Here is a 22,133-nt window from a genome sequence, read left to right as displayed (position 1 = left end):
ATTCTGCTAAGTTCTGAAAATAGTACCCCCTCACAGACTTACCGTGAAGGTTAAATGATATAATAAAGTGCTGGTACATAGTACATTGTAGTTTACTAATGTTGGTTTTTTTTTTTTAATTAAAGTATAGTTGACATACAATGTTACATTAATTTCAGGTATATAACAGTGAATTGACAATTCTGTACATTATGACACTGTGCTCACCATGATAAATGTAGTTACCATCTGTCACCATGCAATGTTATTACAGTATTATTGACTGTATTACCTATGCTGTATTTTTCATCCCTATGACTTATCTTATAACTAGAAATCTGTACTTCTTAATTCTCTTCACCTTTTTCACCCACCCCCTCAATTCCCTCTGCTCTGTCAGCCACCAGTTTGTTCTCTATATTTATACTGTTTTATGTCTGTTTGTTCATTTGGTTTTTTAGGGTTTCACATACAAGTGAAATATGGGATTTATTTTTCTCTCTCTGACTTCCTTCCTTGAGGCTAATACCTCTAGGCCCTTGTTGTCACAAGTGGCAAGATCTCATTCTTTTTTATAACTAATATTCCACTGTATACCACATCTTTGTTATCCATTCATCTGTCAGTGAACACAGGTTGCTTCCATAACTTGGCTGTTAATAGCACTGCAGTAAACATGGGGGTGACTATGTCTTTGAATTAGCGTTTTCATTTTCTTTGGGTAAATGTTGGAATTCCTGGATCATATAGTATTTCTGTTTTAATTTGGGGGTAAATTTCCATACTGTTTTCTACAGTGGTTACACCAATTTACATTCCTGTTAGCTGTTAGCTCTTATCTTTTTTGATACTAGTCATTCTGACTGGAGTGAGGTGATAATCTCATAGTTTGATTTGCATTTCTGTTTTGTGATGTTGAGCATCTTTTTATGTGTCTGTTGGCCATCTGTATGTCTTCTTTGGAGAAATGTCTGTTCAGATCCTATTCCTATTTTTTAAATCAGATTTTTTTTTTTTTTTTTTTTTTTTTTTTTTTTTTGGCGTTGAGCTACATAAGTTTTTGTATATTTTAGATATTAACTCCTTAATGGACATCTCTCTTGCAGATAATCTTTTGCATTCACTGGTTGCCATTTTGTTTTGATGGTGTCCTTTGCTGTGCAAAAGGTTTTTATTTTGCTACAGTCTAGTAGTTTACGTTTTTGTTTCCCTTGCCTGAGAAGATGTATCCATAAATAGTTGGCCAAGGCCAACATCTAAGAGGTGACTGCCTATATTTACTTCTAGGTGTTTTATGGTTTTAGGTCTCACATTTAGGTTTTTATTCCATTTTTTTTCCATTTCCATTTATTAATTTTTATGTGGTACAAGAAAGTGGTTCACTTTTATTCTTTTACATGTAGCTGTCCAGTTTTCCCAGCACCATATTTTGAAGACACTGTCTTTTCTCCATTGTATATTCTTGCCCTTTTTTGTTGTAGATTAACTAACCATATAAGCTTGGGTTTATTTCTGGGCTGTCTGTCCTATTCCATTGATCTATGTGTCTCTTTTTGTGCCAATACCATATTCTTGATCACTTCAACTTTGTAGTATATCTTGAAATCTGGGATTGTGATACCTCCAGCTCTGTTCTTCTTTTGCAGATTGCTTTGGCTCTTCAAGGCCTTTTGTGGTTTCATACCAGTTTTGGGATTATTTGTTCTATTTTTTGTTCAGAACAAATAAAGAATACCAACAGAAAAAAATGCTTTTGGTAGTCTGATAGGGATTGCATTGAATCTGTGGATTGCTTTGGGTACAATGGACATTTTAACAATATTAATTTTTTTTCAATCCACGGGCATGGTTTATCTTTTGATTTGTTTATTTCATCTTCAATTTCTGTCACCAATGTCTTACTGTTTTCAGATACAGGTTTTTCACCTCCTTGGTTAAATTGATTACTAGATTTTTTTCTTTTTGGTGTAATTGTAAGTGGGACCATTTTCCTAATTTCTCTTTCTGTTACTTTTTATTAGTGTATAAAATAGATAAATTAGTGCAATAGATTTTTGTATATTAATTTTGTATCCTGCAACCTTACTGAATTCACTAATTGGTTCTGATAGTTTTTAGGTGGAATCTTCAGGGTTTTCTGTATATTCTGTTACATCGTCTGATAATAGTGACAGTTATACTTCTTTCTTACCAACTTGGACCAGTTTGGGTACCTTTTATTTCTTTTTCTGATCTGATTGCTGCAGCTAGGACTTTCAATACTTTGTTGAATAAAAGTGGTGAGAACAGACATCCTTGTCTTATTCTTGATCCTAGAGGGGAAGCTTTTAGTTTTTCACCATTGAGTACAATGTTAGCTGTGGGTTTGTCATATATGGCCTTTGCTATGTTAAGGTATATTCCCTCCAAACCCATTTTGTTGAGTTATGTTAGTATTCTTCACTCCCTTTCTTCTTCCTTCCTTCTTTCCACACAAATGTCATTTAAGATTTTCAATATTTCAGCTACTATCATAGACATGGAGAAAGAATACAGTAATAAGTAAAATACCATCTTTACCATTGAGGAGCTCTGTGTTGTGGGATAAATAAACGTTGGTTTGAATCTAGGCTCTGCCAGTTTTGAGCAAGAAACTTCATGTTTCTTATGTGTGGGATGGGAATAATAATTACTAACAAGATTGTTATTGAAGCTAAGAGATAAAGCTCAGCTTAGTGTCTGACGTAAAAGGCATTCACTAAATCATAGCCCTTACTGTTCTACTTCATACCTTTGTGCTTTTGTACCTACCTACCTACCTACCTACCTACCTACCTAGAAGTCCTTTTCCCCTTGCTCCACCAGGGAGAACTAAATGTTCTTCAAGATCCACCTCAAATTTTCACTCCTCTCTGAATTTACCTTCTCCGTTCCAGCATTGGTCTTTTCCTTTGCTACCATTTTTACTTCTGTTACATTTCCTTTCACATTGCTTATGTCATTGGTCTTTCGCCCTAAAATGTGTCTTTGTCTAAGGCTGTGTGGAATGTATCTCACAGCATGTTTGGTACTAAACAAATAGAAAGGACTTGGTAAGGATTTAAAGAATGAATATTTTAGTTATCTTTTAATGAACCTTTCTGCAATAATTTTGTCTATGCTGATTATTGCCTAGGTATACCAAGGAGTGAAGAAAGACGGTTTTTTACAACCTCATTTTTTGGCTGAACAGGATATAGTTATCATTACCTACGATGTCCTTCGTTCAGAACTAAACTATGTAGATATCCCACACAGCAATAGTGAGGATGGGCGTCGCCTACGGAACCAGAAGCGCTATATGGCCATTCCCAGCCCCCTTGTAGCTGTGGAGTGGTGGAGGATCTGCCTTGATGAAGCCCAGATGGTTGAATGCCCTGCTGTAAAAGTGAGAATTTCTGCAAAATCTTTTGAGCACTGGGGAAGAAAAAAGAGGAAAGAGATTGGGGAAGCTGTCCATAAAAAATTTAATAATTTAAGTGTAATTGACCCGCAGTATTGATATTGGCCAAAAGTTTGCTGTTACACACAATACTTTTGCTTTTCTTTTGTGCCATGAACTACATAACCCTTAGGAATTATTTTGGTACTATGTGAATTATTGCTCTGTTTGCAATGCTTATGCATTTTTGAATAAGGTGGCAGTTTTTGTATGGTGCAGATGAAATTAAACCTGTTTGGGGACTTTTATAAGCATTTCTGCTAAGTGGAAATCTCATCATGTAGGCTCTGATAGCTTTGGGCCAAAGTTCAGCAGTTTTTTATCGGAGAGACCATATCATAGCAGATCATGCTGCTTTAGACGGAGTATTGATTCAGCCTTTGTTCATCATATATCTTTATTACATCTTCTTTGGCCAGTTTGTAACCTAAATTCAATTTGTGAATCTCATCTATAAGTAAATTGGTTCTCATATGAAGGATGGGGTGGTTTAGGGGTTATATCAGTCATTCAGGGAACTTTTTCATTTTACATGAACTTGAACTACCCTTCCTCTTTTGAGAGGGCACATGGGAGCCTGCTACTAATGAGAGCCACTGTGCTAGAAGATGACCCAGTGATTTTGACATTCAAATTTGAGTGTAATAACTGTTGAATAAGAGTGGATTTGTCTGACCTGAAGCATGGCTTTTCATGGGCTGTTTTCAGGAGTAAACATATTCCTGATTTGCCCTTTTTTTTTTTCTTTTTCTTTCATATTTCTCTCTTGTAGGCAGCAGAAATGGCTCAGCGCTTGAGTGGGATTAATCGCTGGTGCATCAGTGGCACTCCAGTGCAAAGAGGACTAGAGGGTAATGTGTGCTTTCCTCACGTTTTGCATGTATTTAAAAAGCTTGCTTTTCTTAAGAACAAGTATGTTTAACCTTTGTTGAAATCCTTACTTAAGTGATTATATATATATTTGTATTTCACTCCTAGTGGTTTCAAGCATTTGTCTTTGAAATGGAATTAAGTGGTTTTTGTTTTTATTTATGAGGACAGATACACTGTGAGTAGTCCCATGGTCCTAAGTCGAACAGTCATTGTGCCCTCCTCAGCAGTGTAGATGCAGGTCTCAACTGAACTCAGAGTTCCAAAATGGTACGTATAAAACAGAAGGAACCTAAGAAGAAAGAGAGGAGAGGGAAGAGGAATTAATTTCAGTTGGCTGTATCTATAAAAATAAGGATCATAATTTTCATTGGCTGACCCATAAATAGTGGGATCGCAATTTTATTAATTGTAGAAGTTACAAAGTATTCATAGCTTTATAAAATACCACTCCATATGCTTACACCATCATTCCTTCAGCTGTTCCTCTTGGACATTTAGATTGTGTCAAGCTCTCCCTCATTCCCACACACACATTTTAACTCATGCTTCTGCATTCATCTCACCTATATAACTTATTCTTCTATAGAGCAGACACTGCATTTTTACAAATTTTATGCAAGTTGTGAATTTTTTTTTTTTAATATTTATTTATTTGACAGACAGAGATCACAAGCATGCAGAGAGGCAGGCAGAGAGGGGTGGGGGAAGCAGGCTCTCTGCTGAGCAGAGAGCCCGATGCACGGCTCGATCCCAGAACCTTGGGATCATGACCGAGCCGAAGGCAGAGGCTTTAACCCACTAAGCTACCCAGGCGCCCTCAAGTTGTGAATATTTAAAACTAAAAGTTTTATTAAATGTTTTACGTAATAAATTTTCAGAAAAGCTGTCATTAAAATATAATTATAAAATGTAGATATTCTTAAAGTTCTGTGACAGATGTTCATCCTTAAAACTTATCTTTCTATATAAAAAAATGATTTCTGGAAATTCAGGTTTTTATACATTGTTTTCAACAGGATAACTTGCCACTTTTTAAAAATAAAAATATCAGCATTCATTACTGTGATCTGAAAAACAATTACTTTTTGATGATTAATTTTAGGAGCAAAATGTTTTCTAGGAAGATTATAAGTATGTATTTAAATATTTGTGTAATTGTAAATTATTATAATTTATAATATATATTAATTATATATATTATAAATTATATAAATTTGTATAATTGTAAATATAAATTAAATGTATAATTTTAGTAAATTACATTAAGATACCTATTTGTATAGTAATATCAGGCTAACTATATTTTAATTATATTCTAAATTATAATATAAATTTGTATAATTATAAATATAAGTTAAATATTTGTATAATTTTAGTAAATTACATTAAGATACCCATTTGTACAATAATATCAGGCGAACTAAAAGACCAAATTTAGTGTTCTGCTATTATATTTGGAAATTGCCCAAATTATAGATGTTTAGTTGTTAATAAGATCTCATTAGACTCAAAAGTTAGCTGAGAGGATACAAGAAAAAGAAAATGAGTATCAGATTTACATTTTTTAAATTTTAACATTGAAAGAATATGGACAATGATTCCTCAGTTTCCTGGGTAGGTTTTTTGGATATGTAAGATGTTGGCAGGTGTTAAAGCACTTATCACGATTTAACAAATTCTTGAGTATATTTTTAATTCCAGTATAGTGTTCATCTATATATGAACTATATACATATAGTTCAACTATATAATTCATCTAGTGTTACATTAGTTTTAGGTTTACAGTGCAGTGATTCAGCAATTATATGTATACATTACTCAGTGTTCATCATGGTAAGTGTACATTTAATCCCTTCACCATTTCACCCACCCACCCCCACCTCCCTTCTGGTAACAATCAGTTCTCTATATTTAAGAGTCTGTTTTATTGTTTATCTTTTTAAAAAATTTTTTCATTTGTTTTGTTTCTTAAATTCCACATATGAGTGAAATCCTAAAGTATTTATCTTTTTCTGACTGACTTATTTCACTTAGCATTATATACTCTCTAGGTCCATTCATGTTGTTGCATAGGGCAAGCTTGCATTCCTTTTTTATGGCTGAATAATATTCATATATACATATGCATATGTGTGTGTGTGTGTGTATATATATATATATATATGTATATATATATGTACCCCACATCTTCTTTATCCATTCACCTATTGATGGACACTTTCACAATTTGGCTGTTGTAAATAAGGCTGCAATAAATATAGGGATACATACATCCTTTTGAATTAATGTTTTTGTTTTCTTTGGGTAACTACCCAGTAGTGGAATTACTGGATCATATGAGAATTCTATTTTTCATTTTTTTGAGGAACTTCCATACTGTTTTCCACAGTGGCTATACCAGTTTTCTTTCCCACCAAGACTTTCTTTTTCTCTGCATCCTCACCAACATTGCTTGTTTCTTGTGTTTTTGATTTTAGCTATTCTGACTGGTGTGAGATGCTATCTCTTTGTGGTTTTGATTTGCATTTCCCTGGTAATAAGTGATGTTGAGCATCTTTTCATGTGTCTGTTTGCCATCTGTATGTCTTCTTTGGAGAAATGTCTGTACAGCTTTATTGAGGTATAAATGACATATAATAAAACTGTAAATATTTAAAATATAAAATTTGTGAGCTTTTGACATACATATATATCCTTGAATCTATTTACACAGTTACGATGATCAGCCCCAAAAGTTTCCTCAAGCCCAAACTACTTGAAAAAGAGCTTTTCTAAACTTTCTGGAAGTATAGTTCATCCTTCATCTTTGCTTCCATAACCCTGATGTCTTTAACACTATGATTCTTCATTGTATCTCTTCTTTTTGTAGTTGTTGTAGTAGAAATCTTAGCCTGCCAGGACTTACTGTATTGCAGTTGGAAGTGGTAGTCTCATTTGTTTTGTTTTGTTTTTTATTTTTGTTTTTGTTTTTGTTTTGATTTTAGAGCAGGGTTTCTCAGCCTTGGCTCTGTTGACATTTGGGACTAGGTATTTTTTTTGTTGGGACCTGTGTTACGCATCTTAAGATATTTAGCTTCCACCCACTAGATGGCAATAACACTTCTGCGGTTCTGACACATACAGATATATTTTGGACCTTGCCAGATATCCCCTCAGGGCAAAATTGTACCACTCTGCAACAACCAGGTTGACTACATATTGAATTTTATATCCATAAAGAAGTTAGATAAACATTCACATTTTTGTTTCCCTAATTTGTAAGTAAGATGTTTTAAGATTAATTATAGTGAAGTATACAAAAAGCAAAGCACAGTACCTGCCAGATACTAAATATTCAATGAATAGTAGCTGCTTTCAGTGCTTTTTGTTTTTCTTATTATCCATTTATATATTCATGTATTCATTTTAGCTTCTTTGAGTACTTTGTGGTACATTTATTGGTTCATTTATTCTTTGTGAAGTATAATAGCAAAAAAAAATAGACAAGGTCCCTGACCTTCTTGAGCTTACAGCTTAAAGGGAAGATATATTTGTTAAGTACTTAGATAAGTATAAGATTGCAGTCAAGATAACTTTAATGTATGAAATAAATATAAAATTCAAGCTATAATAGGCTTCAGGAAAGATGTCTGGTTCTGTGACATCACATAATAGAGATACAGAAGGAAATGATGGCTGAGCCAGGAGCTGAAATATTGATATGAGCTAGGTAAAGAGGGAGGGGAGAATTCTCTGTTGTAAAGGAAATAAAATATAAAGATGATCAGGCAGGAGGAGAACAGAAGGAATCAGTGTGGCTATAATAAAAGAGCTAGGGAAGACACAGTAGGTTGAGAGACTATATAGTTGAATATAGATCAGACCATGGAGGATTCTATAGGCCATGATAAAGAATTTTATTTTCTTAATGAATAGTAGAAGCTATTGAAAGGATTTAAACAGAGTGGTTGGGGATCATCTCAAGTTGGCTACAGTAGGTAATCTAGATAAGTGAAGCTGATACTTCTGATTTGAAGTAGGACTGTCCTGAAGAAATGGAAAAAGTGGATAAGAAAAAAAGTAATAAGGCTTAACAGTGATCAGGAGATGCCAAGACTTCCGACTTGCATCCATGGACAGTAACATTATTTACAAGTGAATAGCACTAGAAGAGAAGCATGTTTGGGCAAAGAGATTACGAATTTGATTTTGGCAAATTTTGACATCTTTAGGATCTCGAAAGGTAGCACCTAGGCAACTGGATTGATTTTAACAGAACTGTATATAATATATCTGTCGATATCTGCATATAGGCTTTGTATCTTTCAGATGTTAACTGTCAGAAATCATCAGAGTAACTTAATTCAACCTAAATATCTGTTGGGCATATTCAGAATAAATGTAAAAACAATTTTCATGATTTCTAAAGGGAGTATAGCCCAATGTGAACATGTTCAACAATAAAGAAAAATATCAAGAAAATTACACTCAGCCATAATCTTCATTTGAAGATACATCCACTATTCCATTTTTAATATAAAGGTTTATATATTTATCCTCATACTACATGCATCATTTTGTATTCTTTTTTTTCACTGTATCCTAAGCAGTTTTCCATGTTTTAAAAATTCATCATAAATGTGAAAACTGTGTAGGGTATGTTAAGTGAGCAGAAAATAGTATATAAAATTGAGTGTGCCCAATTGTGAAATACGTAACAAGTACCATGCAGTAAATCTAACAAACACAGGACATACTGGATCAGAAAAAGAAAACTTTCGTGTTATGGAGAATACTACATAATTTATTTTATCATTCATTATTTATCATTTTATCATCCCTTTATTTGAGTCATTTTTATTCTGTTTGTTGTTGCTATGAATATCATCATTTGGGTTAATCTTGTCTCTATTTTTTAATCATTGTTTTAGTTTTATTTCCCCAAAGTAGAATCATTAGACCAAAAAGTGTAATGAATTATCACCTATGTCAAACTTATTTTCAAATCCAGCAAGTCTTACATCCAATAGTTTCAGTGTCTGACTCTTTATGTATCTCTTGATCAGGTTCACACAAGTGAGTCCTTTTCTAGTTTCACTTCTGATGGAAATTCTGGACTTTTGAATTAAGTAGAAGGTTTATGTAATGGTTTCACATTTTAGCTCCTAGCACAAAATCTAAAGCAAAATAAATACCCAGAAATGTAAGTCAAAGTGGAATTAACTTCCAGATTCAAGAGTCTATACAATCCATATTTTAATTCGTGGAAAATACCATGTAATGTATAATGTCTGTGAAAGTGGTTATTCAGAATAGTAATGAGGAAATATAGAAACAATTATTCTCAATATGCTCTTTTCTTATTTTGTTCTCAGATCTTTTTGGGTTGGTGGTCTTTCTTGGTATTGAACCTTACTGTGTCAAACACTGGTGGGTTCGACTTCTTTATCGCCCTTACTGCAAGAAGAATCCTCAGCTCCTCTACAGCTTTATTGCCGAGATACTCTGGAGGTCTGCAAAGAAAGATGTGATTGACCAAGTCAGTAGGATAAGTTTTTACTGATTGAGGACATTACAAGAGAAGAAAGAGTTGGGATGGAAGTTAAATTTTCAGGTGAAATCATTTTTTTCCCCTCTCCCGACAGATCCAGATACCTCCTCAGACAGAAGAAATCCACTGGCTTCACTTTTCTCCAGTGGAAAGGCATTTCTATCACCGTCAGCATGAAGTGTGCTGCCAGGACGCTGTAGTGAAGCTCAGGAAGATTTCTGACTGGGCACTGAAGCTCAGCAGCCTGGACCGAAGGACGGTTACCTCTATCCTGTATCCACTGCTGAGGCTCAGGCAGGCCTGCTGCCACCCACAGGCGGTTCGTGGGGAATTCTTGCCACTCCAAAAAAGGTTTTATTATCGTTTCCTTATACTGCAGTTGATAATGTAGTAGTGATAGACAGGAAGCTATTAACTACCTAGCCCACAGTTTCATTCAGGGGTGTTTTAACAGAGTTGTCAGTTATTTTTAGTAATGTGGTTTTTCTTTGGTGTGGAACTCCATTTATGAAAGAGTCACATTATCAAACTTAGTTTCATGGTTTTGAACGTTTCTTTTAAAGTTAGAGCTATTTTGGGCTTTTGTTGTTTTGTTTGGTTTTTTTGTTTGTTTGTTTTGTTTTGTTATACTTCAGATATGACAGATACTTTTGTTCTTATTATATCTTTTGGTTCCCACATCAGGGAATTAGATGAGTTAGAGTACCATTACATATTTTATTTGTAATTGTGCTAAGTCTATCTGTTTGGTTATTTCATCCTAATAAGGCATTTATGTTCACAGTAGTTTATTATGCCAGAAAGTTTTCCTTCATCAGACTGTGACTCAGCAACTGGCCTTTTTTTTTTTTTTAGCACCTGGTATTAAAAAGATGAGGTATTATTAAGAAATATGAAAAGGAATTTTTTTTGTCTTTGCCCTTACGCAGTTGATAGGCAAATAAAGGAGATGACAATGATTATAAATTTCTATAATGTAAGGCAAATATACATATTTTATAAGAGATACATATAAATGGCTACAGACAGAATGTGGAAATAATTGCTGTGTAAATGGTTCATGTTAGACAGCCTTTTGGTGGAAATGGCATATGATCTGATCCTTGAAAAGTATTTCTTTTTTTTATGGATAAAAAGAAATTCAGGCCCATGGAGATTAATTAAATTATAATACTAGGGATTCACAATCTTACCTTCTGACACCCATACTATTTCAAATATATCATGTTGTACTTCATATATTAGGAAAATGTTGTAGTTCTCTTCTCCATTGACTGAATGGGGAAAAAGGAAGGAATGATGGTATCAGATAGAATGCTCGCTAAAAATAGTAAGAGGTAATTGAGTTAAAAGTGATAGTGGTAAAAATGGAGGTGAAGAGAAAGATGTGAGGATAGACAACGACTGTATAAGAGTCTGATACTCTTGATCTTATGTGATGAAATACTCTAATCTAGGATTTTCTTTTCAGTTCTGAACAATCTGCCTTTTCTTTTAGCACCATGACAATGGAAGAGCTGCTGACATCTCTGCAGAAGAAATGTGGAACTGAATGTGAAGAAGCACATCGGCAACTAGTTTGTGCCCTCAATGGCTTAGCAGGCATCCACATCATTAAAGGTAGAAGGTGATTGCTTTGTTATCTCTGATTCTTCTAAATACTTAATGAGACAGATTAGTTATAGTAGAAATCAAAATCCCCTGAAGAAAGACAGTCTCACACACTACTGATCTTAATTTAGGTAGGTTTAAAAACATGGAAAGTACTTATGCTGAACATTTGAAAAACTTTCAAAGTTTACATATGCTTTCACCAAACATTTCCACTTTAGAAGTTTGTTGTTGATTAGGGAAAGTAGGTTTTGAACAAAATTTGGCAATAAATTATTAACCTAAGTCTGTAGTAGTGAACAACTGAAATCAAGCAAAATATTTAGAAATAGAAGAATGGTTCAATTTTGACACATTCAGGGCATCTTAGTCATGGATTTACAAAATAATGTTTGTAAATTCATTCTTTCAGTGCACATTAGAGTGTTCTGTACCAGTTACGATCTCGTAATAATACAGTAAAGCTGAGTAAGGTCTTTGATCTCGTGGAGCTTAAATTTTTAACAAGGAGAGAGACAAATACACAATGTGTATGGTTATAGTTACACTTTTACTGTTATGCACAAAATTAAGCACATTAAAAGGGAATCTTTCATGGAAAAATGTTTAATTGGTGTTTCTCATCTCTCAGGGATTACCACTTTTTATTGCCTAATGTCCAGTGACAGTCTGTTGTTTCATATATTTTGCATGTTATTTTACTTGTTTCAGAAAGGAGGGTAAATTCATATTCCCTGTTATTTTGTAATGGCCAAAGCAGAAGATACTTAACTAGCTCTTTTAATGAGCACCATTTAGTAAAACCCTTGCCACATAAATAGGAGAATCATTAAGCTGTATTTTATAGCCTCAAGAGAAAAAAAAAAAATTAAGCATGTTAGATAGAGACATTGAAACATTATTTTAGACTTCTAAAGATGTGCATTTCAGTATTTGATAAAAAAATACACTTAATAATAGGTTAGACACTGTAGAGAAAAAAAATCATAAAAATTAAAGAATAAAGTAGCAATAGAAGCCATTCAACATGAAAAACAGAATAAAGACTGAAAAACTTGAAAAGAGCATCAGGAAGAGTATAGATAACTTCAAGTAATGTGATATAAATGTACTGAAGTCTCTGAAGAAAAATACATGAAGAAATACAAAGTTATGTTATGAAAATGAATATTACATACAAAGTTATAACATGAAAATGTAAAGTATAGAACAATAACAGCACAATATCTGGGAGGAGAACACATAGGCATCTAATGTTGTAAAGTTTTTACACTATATATGAAGTGGCATAGTATCATGACAGTAGACTGACAAATCAAAGATATATGCTATATAATCTAAAGCAACTACTGAAAACACAACAAAAAGAGGTAATAATCTAAAAGATGAATTAAAAAGTAATAATGAAAAATTATTAAAGAAGAAAAAACAGTAAAACAAAGAACAGCTGAGACAAATATAAAACAAACAGCAAGATAGATTTAAACCCATTTCAGTGGGTACTGTGGGAACATGTTCACATAGTAGATTTAAACCCATATCAGCATATCCGTGGTCCCATTAAATGCAGTGGTCTAAATGCCCCTTTAGGCAGAGATTTTCAGAATGGATTTTAAAAATGTGTGATAATACACTATTTACAAGAAACCCTCTTTTTATTTAAAGATTCAAATGTGAAAGGATAAAAAAAGATATGCCATATTTACACCAATCAAAAGAAAGCTGGAGTGACTATATTACCACCAGGCAAGAATACTCCAAGGATATAGTGTTATTCTATCACTGGAAAATAATCCTAAATGTTTATGCACCTAAAACCAAGGCTTCAAAATAAAACACAAACCAATAGAACTACAGTGAGAAATAGGCAGAACTACAGTTATAGTCAGATTTCATCATCCTTCTTCCAATTATTGACAGAGCAAGAAGACAAAATAGAGGCATGGAAAACTCAACACTAACAACCAATTGACATAGTCAACAGTTAAAATACACTTTACCCCATCAAATAATACATATTCTTTTCAAGTGCACATGGAGTGTTTACCAAGACAAAGCATGTTCTGGGCTGTAAACCAATTCAGAAAATTTAAAAGGATGCAAGTCTTAAATACATTCTCTGACTACACTAGATTTAAATTGGATGTCAAAGAAAGAAAATGATGTCAAACTGGAAAGTCCCCAAATATTTTGAAACTAATTAAAATAATTCTGAATAACCTTTGGGTTAAAGAACAAATCAAAAGGGAAACTGGCAAGTGTTTTGAAGTGAAGTAAAATGAAAACATAACATTGAGAATTGTAGAGTCTTGATCAGTAATTAAAGGGAAACTGAACACCAACTTAGAAAAAAGTTGTAAATCATTGGCATCAGCTTATACCTTTAGAAACTAAAAAAAGAAAGCAAATGAAATACCAAGTCAGCAAAAGACGGAATATAATAAAGATAATGCAGAAATCAATTAAAAAGAAAATAAAACCAGGGGCGCCTGGGTGGTTCAGTGGGTTAAGCCTCTGCCTTCAGCTCAGTTCATGATCCCAGGGTCCTGGGATCGAGCCCCACATTGGGCTCTCTGCTCAGCAGGGAGCCTGCCTCCACCTCTCTCTCTGCCTGCCTCTCTGCCTACTTGTGATCTCTGTCTTTCAAATAAATAAATAAAATCTTCAAAAAAAAACCAAAAAACAAAAAACAAAACCAGTAGAGAGAAACGATGAAATCAGAAACTGATTCTTTGCGAAGATCAATAGTTATAAACCTTTAGTCAAACTGTTTAGGGAAGAAGAAATGACACAAATTACTGTTACCAAGAATCAGTAATGAGAGAGGTGACATCATTACAGAGTGTACAGATATTAAAAAGATCATAAAAGAATTTTATGAACAACTGTATGGCAGAAATTTGACAACTTATGTAAACAAATACTTTAGAAGTACAAACTACCAAAGCTTACTCAGAAAGGCAAACCACCAAAACTGACTGGAAATAGATAACCTGCATAGCACTCTATCTATTCAAGAAATTAATTTTATTGCTAAAAAACTTAACCACAAAGAAAATTCTAGGCCCAGATGATTTCCTTGGTGAATTCTACCAAACATTTAAGGAAGAAATATCAAATCTGTATAAACTCTTCCAGAAAATTAAAAAGGAAAGAATAATTTCCAGCTTATCTTGAGGCATCATCCTGATTATGAAACCATAGACCAGTATCACTCAGAAACATAGATGCAAAATTTTTAAAAAATTTTAACAAAATGAATCCAATAATATATAAAAATAATTACGTTATGACCAAGTGGAATTTATTCTGGGAATGCAGGGTTGGCTTAATATTCAAAAATTAATTAATATGATTCACCAAATTAACAACTAAGAAGGAAAAACCTTGCAAACATCTCAATAAATGTAGGAAAAGTACTTGACAAAAGTCAGCATCTATTCCTGATTAAAAACTTTTCAGTAATCTGGGTATCAAAGAAAACTTTCTCACTTTGATAAAAGACATCTATAAAAAATCTACAGCAATGCTATACTTAATGGTTGAAAACTGAATGTTTTTCTAAGATCATGGACAATGAAGAATGTCCCATCACCACTTCTCTTCAACATTGTACCTGAATTCTCTCCAGTGCTGTTAAAACAAAAGAAATAAAAGTTACCGGTTTGAATAGGAAAAAAAGTAAAACTGTCTTTATTTACTACAGTATGATTGTCCATGTAGGAAAACTACTAAAACTAGTAAGTGAGTTCTGAGAAGTTACATCATACAAGAAGAGTATATAAAAATTTATTTTGGGGCACCTGGGTGGCTCAGTGGGTTAAGCCACTGCCTTTGGCTTAGGTCATGATCTCAGGGGCCTGGGGTCGAGCCCCGCATCAGGCTCCCTGCTTGTCAGGAAGCCTGCTTCTCCCTCTCACATCCCCCTGCTTGTGTTCCCTCTCTTGCTGTGTCTCTCTGTGTCAAATAAATAAATAACATCTTTAAGAAAAAATTATCTTACTACTATATGCTAGAAATGAACAGTTAGAAATTATGACAGTGCCATTCATAGTAGTATCAAAACAAAATAAGAAATACTTAAGCATCAACTTGAAAAGAGATGTATAAGATGTTTATAGAAACATTGAAAATTCACAGAAACATTGAAAATTACAAACATTGCTGAGGAAGATTTAAAGAACACCTACGTAATACCATGTTCATGGATCAGAAAACGCATTACTGTTAACATGCTGATTCATCCTAAATTGATGCATAGTTAATGCAATCAGAATTTTCCAGTCAAAATTTCAGCAGGCTCTTCATAGCAGTTGACAGGCTGATTCTGAAATTCACCTAGAATAGGCAAAACAACTTTGGAAAAGCATAAAACAATTGGAAGATTTACACTACCGGGATCAAAATTTATTTTAAAGCTGCAATAATCAGGACAGTGTGACATAGACATAAAGATAAGCAAATAGACCAATGGACCAGAACAGAGTCCAGAAAGAGTCCCACTTACTATTTTATGTTCATTTGATTTTTCGGCAAAGGTACAAAAGTATTTCAGTGAAGAAAAGTTTGTGTTTTCAGTAAATGGTGCTAGAACAATTAGATACCTTTATTCAAAAAAATAAAACTTCAGTGTTGCACCATATAGAAAGTTCATAATACAGAGGATAGTAAACCAAAATTAAAACCTAAAACTATAAAACTTAGAGAAAAGCACAAAGGATAAAAAAATATTGTGATTAAGGATTAGGTAGAGATTTAGAGATGACACCAAAAGCATAGTCCATAAAAAACTGATACATTTGACTTCATCAAAATAATAACCTCTTAGGGCACCTAGATGGCTCAGTGAATTAAGCCTCTACCTTCGGCTCAGGTCATGATCTCAGGGTCCTGGGATCGAGGCCCACATTGGGCTCTCTGCTCAGCAAGGAGTCTGCTTCCCCCTCTCTCTGCCTGCCTCTCTGCCTCTCTCTCTCTGTCAAATAAAATATTTAAAAAATTAATAACCTCTACTTCTCAAAAGGCATTCTTAAGAAAATAAAAAGATAAGGCATTGAATAGAGAAAATATTTGCAAATCACAAGACTGAGAAAGAATTTGTATTCGGAATATGAAAAGAACTATTAAAAACCAATAATAGGACAACAGCACAAGGAAAATAGGCAAAATGGACAGATTTCAGTCAATGTATAGAGATGCCAAAAAGCATGTGAAAATATCATCATCATTAGTCATTAAGTATATGCAAACCACAAGAACATCTCTATATGCCTTTATTGAAATGGCTTAAATTAAACATATTAAATGTTGGCAAGGATGTAGAAACAAGTGGAATTCTCATTCATACACTGATATCGAGAGTATGAAATTGTACAGCCATCTTTCTATTCATTTACTCATTAGCTTCATTTCCATGACCTCAGCTTACTTTTTTTTTTTTTTAAGATTTTATTTATTTATTTGACAGAGAGAGAGATCACAAGTAGGCAGAGAGGCAGGCAGAGAGGAGGAAGCAGGCTTCCCACCGAGCAGAGAGCCCGATGCAGGGCTTGATCCCAGGACCCTGAAATCATGACCTGAGCCAAAGGCAGAGGCTTTAACCCACTGAGCCACCCAGGCGCCCCCCTCAGCTTACTTTTATAATAAACTTGCAATGAGCTCAGTGCCTTTATTTTAGAATTACTCATTCTTTGCAGAAATTTATTCTAATTTTTCTGATAACTTTTCTGGCTGAACTAAACCTATGTTTTTGAAACTTTAATGAATCATTGAGTACTCTGTTCAACAGAGTCTATTGTTACTCATCTATTACTGCATTTTTAATAAGATTGCATAGTTTTATAGCTTTTATGCCATAATGACTTTGGGGCCATTCTTATGCACAATGAGGAAATTACTGATGTAAATGTGCCTTTTTATAAAATCTACCTTTAAAATCTTTAATAGCTTTGGTTTAGATAATTTTATTTTAGTCTCTCTAACACTAAGTAGAATATAGTTCTTAAAATCTTGTAAGTATTTCATAATGTACAGTTTTAAGCACTTTTATAACTTCATATATACAAATGCTTCTTTATATCTACACTTTTCACAAAATTTATATATTTAGCATTATATTGTTGGAACTAGAAAGGCATTTTTTGATAAATTCCAATTCTTTTGGAAGATTATTAATCCACCACTCTGCTTGGGTTGTCACGGAGAGAATTTACCAATTTTCTTGTAATTTACCTGATAAAACTTTAAAGAAATTAGTTGCCCAGAGAAATTTGTGGTTTTTGACTTCTAAAAGAAATGTAAAATAAACTGCAAACTCAAGGGATTTGTTTGTATTATATACAAACATATATGTATGATATATAATGTATGTTCTAAGGTCCTCACTGATTATGGTTTTAAAAACATAGTATTATTCCAACTTGGTACAATGTGTTTTCTGCACATATTTTTTTGAGAAAATTTGCTTGGTAAGTATCAAATTCAGTACTGTTTATTTACTTGGAAATGTTAGTGCCATCAAGTGGCAAAGAATGGGTATTTCTAAATTTGGCTTAAGCTTATAAACTTAATGAATATGCCTATTTTTATGTGTTTCCCAGAAGGCATGTATTTTTTAAGTAAAAATTTAAAAAAGATAGAGTGAATAGTTCAAATTCAACTGTTTATATTATAGTTTAGTCATTTACCATCTTTTATAAGTATGATAGTTATGAAAAGAGAATATTATTTATCTAAGAATTATATGTAGGTTGATCATAGTGTTTTGAATATTTATTTATAAAATTGTTCTTAATTTCAAACATCAAAATGACCACTAATTGGCACCCTTTAACATCAGTTAGAAGAAAGTCATCTAAAAAGAGTTTATTCAGTTTGTTTTTCAGTATAATATTAAAGCATGAGTATATCTGATTTGTGTTCTATGCTATGGAATTAGCAAATGGAGTTAATCATCAGCTTTTTTACTGGTGCAGTCATATCAATACAAGTCAAATTCCTTTTCTTTTAAAAATAGTTGGGTATAATCATTGTTATATTTTACAGTAGACATTTCTAGGTAATCGATTACTAGATCACATTGGGAGCTAAATATATGGCTTTCTTTTGCTTTAAATACATTTTAATTCTTCAGGTGAGTACGCCTTGGCAGCAGAGCTGTACAGGGAAGTGTTGCGTTCATCTGAGGAACACAAAGGAAAACTCAAAACGGATTCACTCCAGGTAAGTGAGCGCTAAACAATTTCAAGTATATAGTCTATTTATTTTTTACAAAATAATTTTTCATGATGATCTTCTCATTTAATTTTTGGAAGTCTCTTAGGAAAATCTGGATATTTGAATTATAACATTTATTTTAAGTACTGAATTTCTTTTCTTTCTTAGTCCTGTCCAGTGGATCACATACACAAGGCTCTGTAGCTAAATGGTAAATAAAGACCACTTTTATTAATCTTCCTAAGTTTAGGCTTGAGTCCTTGATGGAACTTCTTTATCATACACAATCAAGACCTTGGGACCCACATGTTCACATGTGCCTCAGCGAGTATTAGTAGGAATGTTTGGGGGAAAGAGAAGAAAATTAAATACAAGCCTACTTACATTCTGTATGGGTGAGGATTACAGAAGTCAGGCCTTCAGTCTTAAGCAAATGTGTTTGCCTCATGGAAGAAAGCAGAAATAGAAATGTAACAGGCTCCTGGAAAAAAGAAGCAGAAGTAGAAAAGTGGGCAAGAAGACAGCTAAGTCCAGTATGCCTGAGTCCGGAAGTGAAGAGTAAGCAGTCAGCCTGTTTCTTCCTTTGGGTTTTAATAATCCTGTGTACTGTAAACCATGGCCCACTGAATGTTTGGTTCTGTTCAGTAAGATTAGCCACTCTATTGGGGTTTTTTGGGGGATAAAATATATAAGGGGATAGAAAGAGACAGGTGTTCTCCACAGTGTGTTCCACCACCGTGTTCAGGAAGCAACAGAAGTCCTGTTCCACAAGCACACATGGAGAAGAGGAGTGGAGTTTCTACTACTTTGTTTCCATAGTGTCATTTACAGGTTCATTGAAATCCATAGCCAGACGGAGTAAACCTTTATAGTCTCAAACCACTAGCAGCAAATCAGATCTTACCAGAACTCTCTTCCTGATTATCCTTTAGCCCTTAGCTGTCTTCCCAGGTAAAGAGTCAAGTTATCAGATGGAAATTACTTATTTCTCCTCACAGCCCTTGATTCCAGAGGAAGCCTCTAAATCAGCTGTAGATTCAGTATCATAGTGAGAAGCCTGGTTATCCCAAATAGATGCAGTTATCTCCTTTTTCCTAAACCATCTTTACCTCTAGCTTCTCCCCTTTTCAGCCATTAAGTTCAACAGATCCAGGTCATAGCTGTTTTCCGATGTATTTTAATGTCCTTATTTTTATCATCATTGCTAGGTTTATGCAGACTCATTTCCCAGGAGAGGAATCAGTCGAGTCTGGGCAGTCTTTCTACTTCAGTAGACTTACTTGGCATAATCATAGTTCCCTATATAGACAATAGCACATATACTAGAAGAAATATACCTATATTACACATTCAGCTAAATGCGTAGACATATTTCATAATATTTTTTAAGACAGTGTATTTTAATTGAAGAGAGTTTATGCCATCATGAATTAAGACCTTTACTATGAAACTGGTTTTGGTTTTCTCTGAGGAGGTGGTACTCAAATTGTGTTAGAGGAAAAGTTTTCAATGATCTGATCTTGTCGTGGTGTTAGTATTCTGTATGCCATATTAATAGTAGATTCTTCCTTTAGAATTCACTGCATTAGCTCTCAAAATTACTGCCTCTTGTGTGTTTGTAGAGACTTCATGCTACCCATAACTTGATGGAACTGTTGGTAGCCAAACACCCAGGAATACCTCCTACCTTACGAGATGGCAGACTTGAGGAAGAGGTAATTATTTTTTTATTCTGTCTGTAAAGGATTTTTTTTTTTTTTTCCAGATTTTGTCCCTCATATCATTAATATTTCCTAGGGCATTCAACATCTAAATGAAAGTAATTGTATGTTTTCCTGCTGTTTTATTTTCCAAATTTTGCTTTGGTGATTTTGGATAGGAGAGAATTGCAGTACTCCATGTTATTTTGCTTCTCTTGTGATCTACTTGCAGTTACATGGTAACTGCTTCTATCGATATGGCTGTTGGTAACCAGCAGCACATAGGAAAAAAAAAAAAAAGGAAGGAACACATAGAAAAAGAAAGGAAGAAAGAACTTGTTGATCTCATCAAAAGATGTGGTTTAGTAAAAATAAAACATTTTGTGCTTCCTCCACCTTTTTATGTATTGCTGAAATAAACTCGGTGTGTTGGTGGTATTTCTTAGGTCCTCTCAAAGAAGTTCGTCCTGCAGTGAGTCTTTCCTCATTGGAAAGGATGGTGTAAATCATTTCACTGTAAATAGTTAATGAGCATATTGTGCTAATTCCCCCATGGATTTTTGCCTTTTCAAAAGTCAGAGATGATGAAACTAAAATCAAGAGAATAGTAGATATGTTTAAAGTGAATTTAACCTGTAAGTGGGACCTTTTTTATTTTAATTAAGATACAAAGTGAGATTGTATAAGTATTTACAGCCCTTCCTTAATGTTAGATGACAGTCTAAGTATTGGAGGGGTTTTTTTATACTTTTTAAAAAGAATTTATTTATTTATTTGACAGAGAGAGACAGAGAGAGAGAGAACACAAGCAGGGGGAGTGGGAGAGGGAGAACTAGGCTTCCCACTGAGCAGGGAGCCTGACTGGAGCTCGATCCCAGGACCCTGGGATCATGACCTGAGCCTAAGGCAGATGGTTAACAACTGAGCCATGCAGGTGCCCCTGAGTATTGGAGATTTTTCAGTGAAATCTCATTCCCATGGCAGGCATCTAATCTTACATAAAATCAGTCACTTGTTTAAATGCCTTCAGCAACAGGAAATTCTGGGAGACTGTCCAGTCTATTAGTAGATAGTTCTAATGACCAAATAATTATAGCCAAGGAATCTTAATGAAAATTAATTGGAAGGTTGTGACAGGAAAAGGAAAAATGCATCATGGAAGAAGGGAAAGAAAAAATGTGTCACACTGGGTGGATAGATTTCCAAGGAGGACCACATTATCATTTTTGTCTCAAAGAATATGAAACCACAGATCCAAGAAATCATCTACTTCAGCCACCACATTTGCAAATACAGTAGCAGAAGCCTAGAGAAGTAAAATGGCTAGTCCAAAGAGATGTAGCTGTTCTGTTGAACCTCATGAAATTGCAATTTTTTGTAAGTCCAAAGATCTAGAGTTGGCAATTTCATGTGGGTCAACCCATCTCTAAGTGGAGGGGTTAGAATTTCCTGTTCAGGAGTCTTTCTGGTTTTCCTCCCACTATCCCATGTCCACAACACCTATGTTACTATATACTCTCAAGTATTATTTTCAAACTGAAGTAATTCCAAATAGTTGTAATAACTAAATAAGACAAATTCTAAAAGATGCTTTGCCTCATGCTTTGAAATACTGGTATTCTTCTCATTCCCCCCCCCTTTTTTTAAATTAAAAAATTAGATAGAAATTTAGGAAGCAGACCCTTGGGGTTTCTTAAATTTTGTTACTTAACAAGTAAATGTGGTCTCTTTAATATCTGTCTTGGGAATTTCTAGCTTGGCTCTC

General features: G+C 33.9%; 1 protein-coding gene across 8 annotated transcripts in view; it reads left to right on the top strand.

The window, feature by feature from the left end:
• LOC111147525 (SNF2 histone linker PHD RING helicase) overlaps positions 1-22,133 on the top strand; it is an 88,233-nt gene that overhangs the window by 21,651 nt on the left and 44,449 nt on the right. For all 8 annotated transcript variants that reach the window (XR_002640638.1, XM_022503586.1, XM_022503585.1 and 5 more), the window contains exons 10-16: positions 3,134-3,385; positions 4,212-4,290; positions 9,667-9,830; positions 9,937-10,193; positions 11,341-11,462; positions 18,586-18,674; positions 20,291-20,383. Coding sequence is in view for 7 of the 8 variants with exons in the window: in XM_022503586.1 (XP_022359294.1) it covers positions 3,134-3,385; positions 4,212-4,290; positions 9,667-9,830; positions 9,937-10,193; positions 11,341-11,462; positions 18,586-18,674; positions 20,291-20,383 (1,056 nt within the window). In the remaining variant the exon portion in view is untranslated. The remainder of the gene's footprint in view (positions 1-3,133; positions 3,386-4,211; positions 4,291-9,666; positions 9,831-9,936; positions 10,194-11,340; positions 11,463-18,585; positions 18,675-20,290; positions 20,384-22,133) is intronic.

The sequence above is a fragment of the Enhydra lutris genome, unplaced genomic scaffold (genome assembly GCF_002288905.1).
Source record: "Enhydra lutris kenyoni isolate GAN:26980312 unplaced genomic scaffold, ASM228890v2 scaffoldscaffold17, whole genome shotgun sequence".
Taxonomy (NCBI): domain Eukaryota; kingdom Metazoa; phylum Chordata; class Mammalia; order Carnivora; family Mustelidae; genus Enhydra; species Enhydra lutris.
This window is presented reverse-complemented; position numbering and strand designations above follow the sequence as displayed.